This window comes from Pseudopodoces humilis, chromosome 15, assembly GCF_049639895.1.
Source record: "Pseudopodoces humilis isolate 2021_Gansu_Grassland_sample_001 chromosome 15, ASM4963989v1, whole genome shotgun sequence".
Taxonomy (NCBI): Eukaryota; Metazoa; Chordata; class Aves; order Passeriformes; family Paridae; genus Pseudopodoces; species Pseudopodoces humilis.
The window spans coordinates 1678647-1690970 of record NC_142214.1 but is presented as its reverse complement, the minus strand read 5'-3'; the positions used below and the strand labels follow the sequence as shown (position 1 = coordinate 1690970).

Genomic DNA, 12324 nt, shown 5'->3' with positions numbered 1-12324 from the left:
AGATGCAGACGACTTTTTGTACTTCAGCAATTATCCAGTTTGGGCTTTGTCCCTTTAAACTGCCTTGGTTCAGGTGCTCATATGGGGAGTTATTCCTCTCCTGGTTGTGTTTGAAAAGCTCTCCTTGATTGGAGCTTTACCACAGCTTCTGCAGGCATTGAGGTAAATGTTAGAAAATGGCAATACCAGCTCAGTTTAAAACAAAAGACAAAACCTGCAAGTTAAGAGAAGGTCGCGTTCCTGATTGTTACCCCTAGAACTCGAGCTTTGCTGTGAGCTGCTCCTTGAGCTAGCAGCCTGTGGGCAGAAATTGGGTGTTCCAGCACACCAGGACCTGCCTGGGCAGTGGAGTGAAAATCAGTTTGGAAGTGACTGAGCTGGTCACTGTTCAATCCTGAGTGTGTGATCTGGGAGTTACTGCTGCTTTGGTTTTTGTGGTGAGAGGGAGATTGCTGAGCATAACAGTAAAGGACATGGCAAAGTAATACTTGAATATAATCAATCCACGTAAATGCACCTCAGTTTGCAGCTCATGGCCAGCTTAAGGGATTTGGAAGGCTTTATAATAACACAAGTTAGAAAAATGTATAAAAAAGTAGACTTGCTGTGAGTTTTGTATTAAAAGTTGATGCAATCACCTCAAGTAATTTAGTTCTGTGAATATGATATTGCTGCTGCTGTAGCCTGCATTGTTTGCATGAGGAAGCAATGCTTTCTGCATCAAGAAATGTAGTGATCTGTGAATCTCTTTCTACTGTTTTCATGTGCAAGATTTCAATTACTCTGAATATTCACTTGGCTGAGACCTTTTGAGATAAAAGAATTGTCTGGTGCAGTTGCATTAGAATATGCTATTATTTTTGTGTGCTTTACTGTCATGATCTGTCTGTACTTATGAGAGATACAGAGTAAATGAAAACTGGGAAGAGTGAATAGAAAATGATATTAACCATTGATAGCCTGGAAAGGCTGTGCTGTAAGGAAGACACTCTATCACTTAAGAACTAAGTCAACCAGTAGGAAATAATTCTTTGGTATAGATACTGAAGAAATTCTGTGGTTTGTGTTGACATTATAGTTCAGAGAGAGATGATCTATAGCTGTCTTAAATTGTATATGTATTTATACTTGGAAATGTTAATTTGTTATCCCTTATCTGCAAATGTTTCCTTGGAGATTTTTGTGAAACCTTTTCTCTTGGGCTGCTCCTGCAAACAGGAACTCAGTGTATTTATGAAGTCAGGAAGGTGTAGATTTTTCTGTCTTGTGTTGCTCTGGTTGTCTCATAGATGGCAGAAAGAATAATGCCAGAGGACTACAAAATCAGCAATATCTTAAATTTCCTTCTAGAGAGGTAAACTGCTTTTGGGTTATGTTCTGAAATCAGCCTGGAAGTGCAATTTCTTTGTTAGTACAAGAGATTGTCAAAACTGTGTGAGGATCTGCAGGTACAGAACTGCCTTGGCTTTGCCTCCAGCTACTTGAAGTGTCTCTCCCACCTGTTAAATGTGCTGCTTATCTCGAGTGGCTGCTGGCAGCAGTGGAGCTTGTGCACCACAAGGATATCTGGGAAGAGTGCTTGCGGGGTCTGAAAAAATGCAGCATGCTATCTTGTTTTAGTATTCTGTGTTTTGCCCAGAGGAGTTTGAGTGACAAAAGCAATATAAGTGTAGAGATGGGGTAGATGATCCTGTTCCAGCTTCTGGCAGAGATTGACAGTACTTAAATGAGAAGGGAAAAGAAAATTCTCATACAAATAGCTCCTAAAATGCATATGGAGTTCCAGGACTTCTTGCTTGCCTGGCTGTCTCTGGGTTAAGAACAGGGTTAGGCTTTACTTCATTTTTGTCTGTAATCTCAATTAAAAGGTTTATTTACCACAGTGGTAAGTGAACATCTTAGTATGGCATTTATCATCTTGAAACCAGAACTAAGTCCAGCAGAGGAGAGCACAGCAGAGGTGTAAGGAAGGGTGTTGAGATGTGATCTGGTAGATGAGAGGTTGGTGTCAACATCTGGATGTGCAGATGTCTGTAGTGGTTTAGGCTCAGGTGGGGTTTGTGCAGAGCAGCTCATCCAGTGCTGTGTCCTAGGTTTGTGACCAAAACAGCCTTGGCAGAGAGAACCCTGGTGCTTCAGCTTCTGCTGAACAGCCCTTCCCAGTCCCCAGGGTTTCTGCTGCTTGTGAGCTTCCACCAGGAGCGGGCTGGGTGGTCTGGAGGTGGGGACAGCCAGGACAGCCCATCCCCAGTGACCAAAGATCCCAAAATGTGTCACATCGTGCTGGGCAGTAAAGGCAGGGCTGCAGGGTGGGGAGGAGGAGTTTTTTCCAAATCATCAGGTGCTCAGAAGCTGGGTAGGCATTGGCCTGCTGGTACCAAGTGATGGCTTTATTTGTTTCTCTTTTTCCCCCATCAGTTATTACATTGTCTTTATAGCTCAACCATCAAGTTTTTCTTGCTGTTGTGCTTCTGATTGGCTGCATGGTCCTGCTGGGAGGGAGCAAGTGACTGTGCAGGGACTGACCCATGAGTCAGGGTCAGTCCTCTCTGCTGTCCCATGGACTTGTGAATGCTTCTCAAATTCTGTCCCCCCAGGAGTTCTAGCCCTTAACTCCTCCTATTTGTGACTGCTTTTTGTCAATTGAGCAAAGTTCACGAACCAAATGCTTCCTTGATAATGATTGTTGATACTGGTGTGCAATGTGGGTGGCTTTTTTGGCCACGAATAAAGATGTAACGTTGGTGATTGTTGTCAGAAGGGTTTTCCTGCTTAGGAAGAAGTGACAGGGCAAAAGGGAGGGAGAGTGGTTTGTGCCTCATCAGTGCATGGACTTGTGCCAGTTCATCTGCAGACTGCTGTGACTCAGTGTCCAGGAGCAATTGGCACAAGTCTGGGCACAGGGAAGAGCCTGGGCAGGGCTCAGCTCTGAGCTCAGAGCCCCGTGGCTCTGCTGACGCACTCGGGAGTCCAGGAGTCCGTGTTTGTTTTGGAAACCGTGCAGAGAGACCTGGCTGCTCCTTGGTGCAGGCCTGGGGTGCTGGAGCACTGCAGGCTTCAGCTTCGTGGATTGCATCCTCAGAGGATAAGGTGCAATGGGATGCAATCCTGAATTTTCACAGGAAAGGCAGCAGGTTCCATTTGCCTGCAGGTTTTTTAGAGCACTCAGTGACATTTCAAATGTTGTTTTAATATTCAAATACATGAAATAGATTTCTTTATTCTTAAGCAGTAGGTAACGCTGTCTTTTTTTCTTTGATTTGTGTGTGTTGTTTTTTTGTTTTTTTTTAATAGAATATTCAAATAAAAACTTTGGCAGATGATGTGGTAAGGTCTTTGTAGCATCTTAATTTGCAATGGTAACTCCACGCTGCATGCTACTTTACTCAATGTTGTGGACAAAATAACATTCTTACAAGGATATTAAGCATTAGATTTCAGAAAATTGAGTGACTATTTCTAAAGATCTTGATTTGTAACTTCGGCTGAAGCAGATTAATCATGATTTCTATTTGGAGAAACTTCCTTGTGCACATTTCAAATACCTTAGTAATCCTGTGGCTGTGTTGAAACTGTTACTCAATAGTTGAAGTTATTTCTCTTGACCTTCTCCTTGCCAGTAAATGATCTGCAGTGGTTCTTCAAAGTTGGTTGCCACATGATTCAAGTGGAACCATTTTGGGTGATGAATGTGTACTGAGTGCCAAAAAGCAAGTTTGTATTCAGTAGCACTAACTTGCTAAAGCTGAATACTTTCCAACTGGTTCCAAAGTATTTTTTTCAGAAACTTCTATCAAAATTGATTTCATTAAAATTGCAGCCTTGTATCATATGTGCATATATATATAAAATAAAGCCAGAGTGGTTCTGTAGTTAATGATTGTGTGCACATCTGAAATAAGGAAATGGTGCCTGGTAATCACATTGGAAATTCCTTTGTATCTTTCAAGTGATCTCACCAGTGCAATCTCATTGAACAAATTTGTTGTTAATAAGTTATACTTGAAACAGATGACAGTGTGGTGAAATTGGATTTTAAATGACTTTTTATGACTGTTGAATGGTCAACATATAACTGCATTTGGCTAAATTTGGGTACTGGCCTTTTCCACCAGGCTATGCCCTAATTTTAGTTTCCAAAAATGTAATATATTCTAGTAAGGTAGAAAATGGATTAAAGTAATATACTTGCTTTGTCAAAGACATGAGCAGTATCCTTGTAGGTATTGTGCTTCTGTCCACAAATATAAAAATGTCTAAGAAAGAAGAAAACTCCCCTGCCACCCTTCCCTCAAAAAAAAAAAAACTCAAAAGAACTTGACAGGGAATGCAGCTTATCTAGGGACACTTTCTTTCAGAAATTTAAGGTAATCTTGTAGGATCTCAAAAATAACAACAAAAACAATGAAGAACAGCAATTAAAAATAAACAAAACAGAAAAATAATCTTTCCTCTCCATACTCCACAGCTCTTGCTCTAGTGTCTCCACTTTGGACTTGCCAATCTAAAATGAATCAAAATTTTTGCAAATGAAATACTCCAGAAAAATCTGACATTTCACACCTTGGAGAGCTCCTTTAATTGTAGCCAATATAAATTTTGGTTGACATGTTTTGGTGGAGATAACTGCTATGAATGATCCTGGTTAACCCTACATAAGCTGCTGTTAGATGAAAGCACATCTTCATAAGGCTTTTGAGTGCCTGAAACAAATACAGGAGTATTTGTGGATGCAAACAGTTCTTTGAGGAAAATTGCTGTATGCATGGTGTTCTCAAAAGGAACATGAATATGTATAAATAAATGCAGTTGTTAAATAAAAAATAAGTAAATAAAAAATAAAAGAATAATAAAAAAAATTTGGACTGTACTCAAAATAGTTTTATGCTATAAATACAATAAGAATGGCCTTATAAGGAAGGTGCTGGTTCTTTCCAATATTAACCCTGAGTGAGCATGCTTGCAGCCAAGGAGTTGGGATTGGGGTCAGCCCTAACCACAGGCTCTGGTGCTTGTGTTTAACCTGGGCTGGCTGCTGCCATGTGAGCAATCCACCACCTGCCTTTCTAAAGCTCGGCACTAATTCCAGGAGTTCCTGCTCTAAAACTCTTCAAGGAGTTCTGAACTATGCTTGGAGCGTTAATTCCTCTACAAACTTTGTTTTACTTCAGCAGGGTTTTTTTATAAGCCTGATGAACTTGTGAGTACCTCCTTCCCAATGCTGCCTTTTTTTGGCTTCCTCCAAACACTTCAGGTGAAGGAACATTGCACATTCAGTACCTTAATGGTACCATATTTATTTATTATCAGGATAATTGGAGAGTAATGGGAAAAGATTTTTAAGTGCAAAGAGTTTAACCTAGCTGGTGCAATTTTGGATCAGTGAGAAGCATTTAAACCCCTTTTGCATGTAACCTGTCCTAAGTTTACCTTACATGTTACTGTCCTCTGTGCAAAGTAATCACTGAATATTAGAGTATTTTTACTTACAGTTCAGTTTAACTCTGCTGCTTGAATTAACTAAAACCACGTGCATTGCTGCCATGTAATTGGCTGCTTTATTTCTATTTCTGCTCATTTTTGAATGTCTTTGCAGCGTGACAGAATCACAAGCTTCAGAAAATCAGCAGTGAAGAGAGAGAAGCTTCTCATCCAGCATCCTATTGACTCCCAGCCTTCCATCAGCGAGATCCCACACGCCCAGGCACTTGTTGATGAGCGCTGCATGAACTTATCAGAGAAAGAAGTCATGGATCTCTTTGAAAAAATGATGGTAAGATGTGTGTATGGGGAAGAACTGTCCTGTTCCACTGGGTGGCTCTGCTCTGTTCAGTGGAGCTGTGAGTGTCTTTTGAAGGATTGGATAAGTGTTAATTAACTCTTGCTTGATTTGCTTGTTAAGGGATTAGTTTGTACCTTTTCCAAGCAATGGTAGTTGAAGCAGACAATAGGTCTGTCTCACAGAGACCAGAAGCTCTGTGCCAAGGTTGTTCCCCAGCAAGTGATTGCAGGAACATTGACTACTCTTAGGTGCCAGTCTGAAGTTACTTTGACTTTTAATGGCAAGCCTAGTCATGACTAGTAATGACTGCACTGTATTAAATCAGTTAAATTAAAAGAAATGTCTCAATAGATTTAATCTAGCAGAGCATTTTGACTTCTAGGCTTGTTTTAAATACATCAGTTGGAACAGTTTCACCTGCACCCCTTCCACAAGCTAATAATCCATGTAATAGCAGCTTTCTGATTAGACAGTGCAGGACTGGTGTCCACCCTGGTAAGATTTCACTAAAAGCACAGGAACATCACAAGAGTTGACACTTAACATCAACTTGAGCTGTAGAATTGTTGTGCTTGTCCTCTAGTTTTACTTCTTGAGCCAAATTTCACAAATGTTAACTACCCTTGATGCAATTTAAATTTTGGCTGAATCACAAAGCCAGTTGAAGACTTGGAGGTGACATAATCAAATAGGAAAAGCAGGTAGGGCAAAATCAAGCAGACACAGCTAAACTGGCAAAAAGCCACTTGTGTTTGTTTGACAAGTGTTTAACAAAAGCAGCTTAAAAAGAACAAATAGTAATAAAAATCCTGAGCTGTGTTCCTGATGTGGTGTGGTCTGTTTGTGTGCAGGAAGACATGAACCTGAATGAGGAACGTAAAGCTCCGTTACGAGACAAGGACTTGAGCACGAAACGGGAGATGGTCGTCCAGTACATTTCTGCAACTGCCAAATCCGTAAGTACTCACCTGTCCTGGGCACACCTGAGGATGGAGCTTAGCTTTGAGTCTTAGGCTTTTCAAGCTTGAAAATTGAAATTTTTTTATCTGGATTTACGTAAGAGTAGTAGGAGAAAATAAATGTGTACCTACTAACACACTTCTAAATGCTTGCAGCTGCATCTGAACAGTTAGTTTGCATTTCCCTTGCTGGGCAATGTAAAAATGTGATCCTTTCTAAGAAACTTTAAGAAATGGCAAATCCAGTGATGTAGAGTCATGGATGGAACCTGAGCATATTTCTGTGCAATTCATCTGAAGTACCAGTACCCAAAGTTTCTGACTTTGTGGTTTCAGTAGCAAGGTACTAGACTCCTTTAGTGAAAAGGTGGTCTTAAAACCAGTTTCAAATTACATTTTGAATAGAAAAAATATTTTGACTTTTCATTGATGTTGATTATTCTCTAATTTAATTGACTGATTAACCCTTCATGCAGAAGTTTTGAGTTCTGACTCCTTTGGAGTGCAAGAAGTGCAAGGAAATGATTTGGTACCCAAACATTTTTGGGGTGGGTAAATACAATTTCACATAGTGAAGAGATGCAGTTTATTTTCTGCAGCAGAACTGTTGGTACTAATTAGTTATAAAATACGTCAGCAATGCTTTGTGTGTGTTAGAAGTTGACTATGGCAAATATAGAAATAAGTGAAGATTATGGTCATGTCTGCTCAGGAATCTTTAAGCGTGGACTGCAAGAAGTACAGACTTGTCCCTTGTTAACCTTGAAAATCAGCTCTGCAGAGTTAAATTTCAAACATTAAGATGACAATGATGTGCAATTATTATGCAAATGCCTTGCATGAAACATTATGAACTTCAATGAGGAAAAGCTTGTGTTAAAATGGTGATGAAATGGTAATGAAAATGGTGATTTAAGTTCTGAGAGGAGTGATGTTCCTGCATCAGTTAATCTTAAGCAAAATCCACAGTCCTTTAGTGTGTGCTGGAAGGAATCCAGTGCTTTAAGCATGGTCTAAGTGAATGTACAAATTACTGGAGAATTATTCAAGCTTATGCAGTCAATGTTATGAACTATGAGCTAGACTGTCTCTGGGAACTGTTAATTACGCTTTGTAAGGTTTTTATCTTCACTAGATGATCAATATTAAATCTGGAATTTTTCTTAGTATGCAAAAATACTTTGAAGCAGTAGAAAGTGGAAGTAGAAATGGAAATATTTGCATTTTTCCCACAAAGTAGTTGAACAGTGGTGATGGCTCTCATGTACACTGCAGTTGAAACATAGCTGCCTCGATTCCAGAGTTGTGCAGCTGAGTAAGGAAAGCATGGCTACCATTGCATGGCTCTCTGCTGAAATTTTAATGCATTGCATTCTCCCTGTGTGTGCTGCAGCGTGGGAAACCTAACAGAACTGGGAATATATTTGTCCAAATGCTCCAACAGTGTAAAACCAAGTCATCCTAAAAGGTCCTCGTACATGGATGTGCACTTTGGGCTTAAGTCAGCACCAGTGTGGATGTTTTAACATGTGGCAGTGTTTTTCCTAGAGGAAAAACAGCTCATATTGAAGTTTGTGTGCTTCAGTACATCCTCCTTGCAATTGAATCACAGCATTTGAATGGAGTCTCTCAGAAATCTGCATTACCTTTCTGTAGCATGTTATCCTAATTTAACTTTTAAATAGCTAGCATCTTGATTATTAAAAAAAACCTAAAATACTTTAAATGTTGATTGGGATCTTAGAGGGGCACAAAAACCTCATTTTCACTTGTAATTTCATCTTCTGTTTAGTGCAACTACTATTATGCTCAATGAATTCAAGCCCTAGTTAATCTTTACTGCATCATGAATTGTCAAACTTTCCTTTCTTCAGGATTGTCTGCCATGAAAATGCTGGTTGCATTCAAAGCGATCTGTCTTTATATTTTCTATCTTTTTCTTTTGCCACAGTTAGTTATCTGTCTTTTTTACACTGAAAATACTTGGACCTTCTGCTTAAAGCTCTCGAAACACATTTAACAGTTGATGTGACTTCTTGCAGTTCATTTCATGTTTGGTTTAATTTAGGCTTTTGAGCTCCCTCCCTTCATGTGAAAATCACTCTCATTTGCTGATGTTGTCTTAACCAAATTATTTTAAATTTGGTGCTTCATTTTCTCTGCCTGTGTGCTGTCTGCAGCATGTTGACCATGCTTTTCTGAAACACTTGTCTTCAGAGTTCTGAGACAGGAACTTTGGATTTCACGGGGTGAAGAAAGTTTTCCTTGGGGGTGAATGACATGATGTAGAAGCTGACGAGCTGGATGTTTTCATGGGAAGTGATTTTCTGTGCTTCTCATTCCTTCTCTCACTTGAAGAGAAAGATTGTTGACCATGGAAATTATACCTGAGAACTAAAGGATTGAAATTCTGTTTCAGAACTGAACCTGGTGACATTTTGTGCTGTACTGAGTAGTCGAACATGGGTGAGAGGAGGAGATTGTTTGGTGATGGCAATCCCTTCTTGTGCTTCTAGAGCAAACCTCTTGAGGAAGAGAAGTGTTGGTCGTGAAAGACTTGCAGGGACTTTTGTTTCTGAAAGAGTTCCTAAAGGAACAAGGGAAGAGAGAGAGCAGGAACTGAAGCAGGTAGAGGCTGAACAGATTGAGTGACATTGAGATGTCAGCAGCAGAGCAGCTGGGGAGCAGCCAGAAGTGGTTGTGCAGTGAAGGGGCTGCAGGTGAGCAGCAGGTGAGCGGAGGAGGAGAGGCTGGAGCAGATGTCCATTGTCCCGGTGTTCCCAGGAGCGTGGCTGTTTGTGCAGGGTGACAGAACAGGGCACAGATGTGCTGCCTTCCTGCAGCTTCCTCTGGGGAAAGGCAACTTTTTGTTCATGAATAGAGGGAGATGCTGGTCCATGGTAAAGAGAAGATGGCATTCTGAAAATCACTGTTTAATTATCCGTGTAATTAAAAGCATCCATACCGAGCAGCTGAATAAAAATGTCATGTGAGATTTTCTGAAATGCAAGTTGGGGTTATAACTGTAGGCTATGTTTTTGATTACAGAAACTTAATTAAGTTCAATGGTGACATCATCTAAAAAGATCAAAAGCTGCAAAATAAAAGCACTTGTTATACCTACAAGGAAGTCAGTTTGCCACTAGTGTGTTCTCAGTGTCATATATCAAGTATCTGACCCGATAGTTTTAAAAAATGGCATATTTAATCTTTCAAGATGTAGCTGGCAAGACAGGTATTTAGTTATTTTTTGGTAAATGTGTCAAAGCTGATGATTCAGCAGCAGAACGTAAGAATTTGGAACTGTTGCTTCTGCAGTAGAGGAGCAGTTTTTTCTACTGTTTTCCTGTTGAGAAGCTCTAACCCCAAAACAGGTTGATAAAGTAATAAAAGAATGTAACTACTACTAACGATTAAACACTGAAAAATGTGTGTGCAACTTCATCCTACTAAGTACTGTGCTGTGTTTATTTATGTATTATTATTATCTTTTTTACACAATAACCTCTCTTGGCTGACCACTGCATGCAGATAGTCGGAAGTAAAGTTCCGGTGAGTACGAACATGAGAGTTTTGTTTTCTCTTCTGAACTTCCCTTTTTAGAAATTAGGCTGGAATATTTTGGACTTTTATCTGGGTTTTTAAAATTCAGTGGTAACAACTGAATGCTTGTTTTTTCAAAATAATTGTCAACCTACTCAATCATGTTAATCTTTCCAGTATGAGATCGTTGCTTACACTTTGGAGGGATTTCTTCAAGGTTTCAGGAGTCTGAAGCTTCAGACTTAAATGCAGTTCAAATGCTCCAGACTCACTGAGCTCATCTCTTCATTGTGAGCAACAAATATAATTCAAGCTTGTCTTGATTTCTATTGAAGGCAGGCACTTGAGATTTTAAATTGACAATATTTGGCTTACTTCATTCTGTTTAGATGTGGAATTTATGTCCTAATTGTTATTATTCATAGCTTGTCTTGGAAATGCCAAAGCAGATCAATATGAGAATAAGATTAATTTAGAGGATTCAGGAGGTCAATAAGTTGAAGATGAGATCACTGAGAGCATAACTTTTCTCTTACTAAGGCCTCATCTACATTTTATGTTGTCTTGATCGAATTTAAATATTATAAACAAATATTTGGGATTTAATTTGTTGGAGTGAGTTCAGCACGTTTTTGTTTCCTAGAAAAAGATTTTTTTTTTGGGGAATAATTGCATATTGATTTAAAATAATGGCTGAAAGCGAAGATGTCCTTTTAAATTATGGATGGACTTTATTTTTGATTACAGCCAAAAGAGGCTTTTCAGGTAGATCAAGGCTTTCTACTTGGGTCATATTCAGTAATTAAATTCTGCAGTAAAAATGATAGAGAACAATCTCCATAAAGAAACTGTGTAATCAACACCTCAGATGTAGTTAGGTTTTTATCCTACACACTATATTCTTGCAGATTTTTCTCTTGGCTTTGTTTTATTCAGAGTGGACTTGAAAGAGATTTTTTTGTTCACCAGTACTTTTTAGTTTTGTACACAGTGTTGGTTCTTCCCTGACGGAGGAGAACAACTTCATTGTGCTTATGTTTTTAAAGGAGGACAAATCATTAATTTTCCAGTTCAGTGTGATAAAACCAGTTTCAGATAATCCCTGCTGCTGTGCAATTTCCTTATGGTGTGCATCAGCCTGAACAGCTGCTTTGTGAAGAGGTTACCTTATTAAGGAAGCTGATGTTCCCACTATGGCTAGGAAGGAAATTCTAACACGTTTTCTTCCCTTTGAGTTCAGGGTGTGATAGAGAGCAAGAACAGCTCTGCATTAAAAGCATGTTTTTTTGCAAATAATTTTCTAAATACTAAAACAAGAATTGCTGTGCCTGGAGTATGGCTTCTGCATAGAATTGCTTACAGAGTGCTTGCACCTCCGTGTGCTTCTTCCAGGATTCATCCTTTGGGAGCTGTTTGCTTCTGCCAGCACATGGAGCTATCTCCTTGAGGATTTACAGATTCACTGTGATCAGGGACGAGAGGAATTTTGGGATGCTCCTGGCAGTGCTGTTGTGTTGTGGAGATTGCAGAGGTTTCCCTGTTCATGGGAACCTGGGAGCTTGATCTTATTTGAATTTTACATGGGATCCTCAGCACTGGTGGGGCTGCTGTGTGCTGCAGGCTCTCATTTGAGCTGGCATCAATGAATCATTCTCTGCCTTAATTGTCGCACTCTGAAGGTGACCAGTCAGCAACTAATTTTGAAGATTTTCATTCCTAAGCATTTATTTAATCTCTGAACATTTTGATGTGGGACCCAACCCTCCTCACTTTCTACCTACTTCACTTTTGCTTTCATCTTTTTTAGATGTTCTGTAAAACGTTTTTTACTAAGACCTTACATGTCAAAATAAATGAGAAATGTTTGTTTTAAAATCTGATCTGTATCAGGCATAGCAATACTTAAAAGTAGTATTCCAATCAAACTCTTTGAATCGGGAAATAAGAAGCACCTGGTTCAGCATTGGAGGTAAGAGCAGATTGAGACCAAGACATTGATTGCAGGGAATAACAGAAAGTAATCCTGGTAAGCTGAAAAGT

At 39.5% G+C, this 12324-nt stretch overlaps 1 protein-coding gene across 1 annotated transcript in view; it reads left to right on the top strand.

Moving 5' to 3' along the window:
• The window catches only part of DIAPH2 (diaphanous related formin 2), a 169719-nt gene that overhangs the window by 12169 nt on the left and 145226 nt on the right, over positions 1-12324 (top strand). Inside the window, exons 2-5 of the mRNA XM_088062749.1 lie at positions 3295-3327; positions 5597-5773; positions 6634-6738; positions 10273-10293. Coding sequence (XP_087918875.1) covers positions 3295-3327; positions 5597-5773; positions 6634-6738; positions 10273-10293 — 336 coding nt within the window. The remainder of the gene's footprint in view (positions 1-3294; positions 3328-5596; positions 5774-6633; positions 6739-10272; positions 10294-12324) is intronic.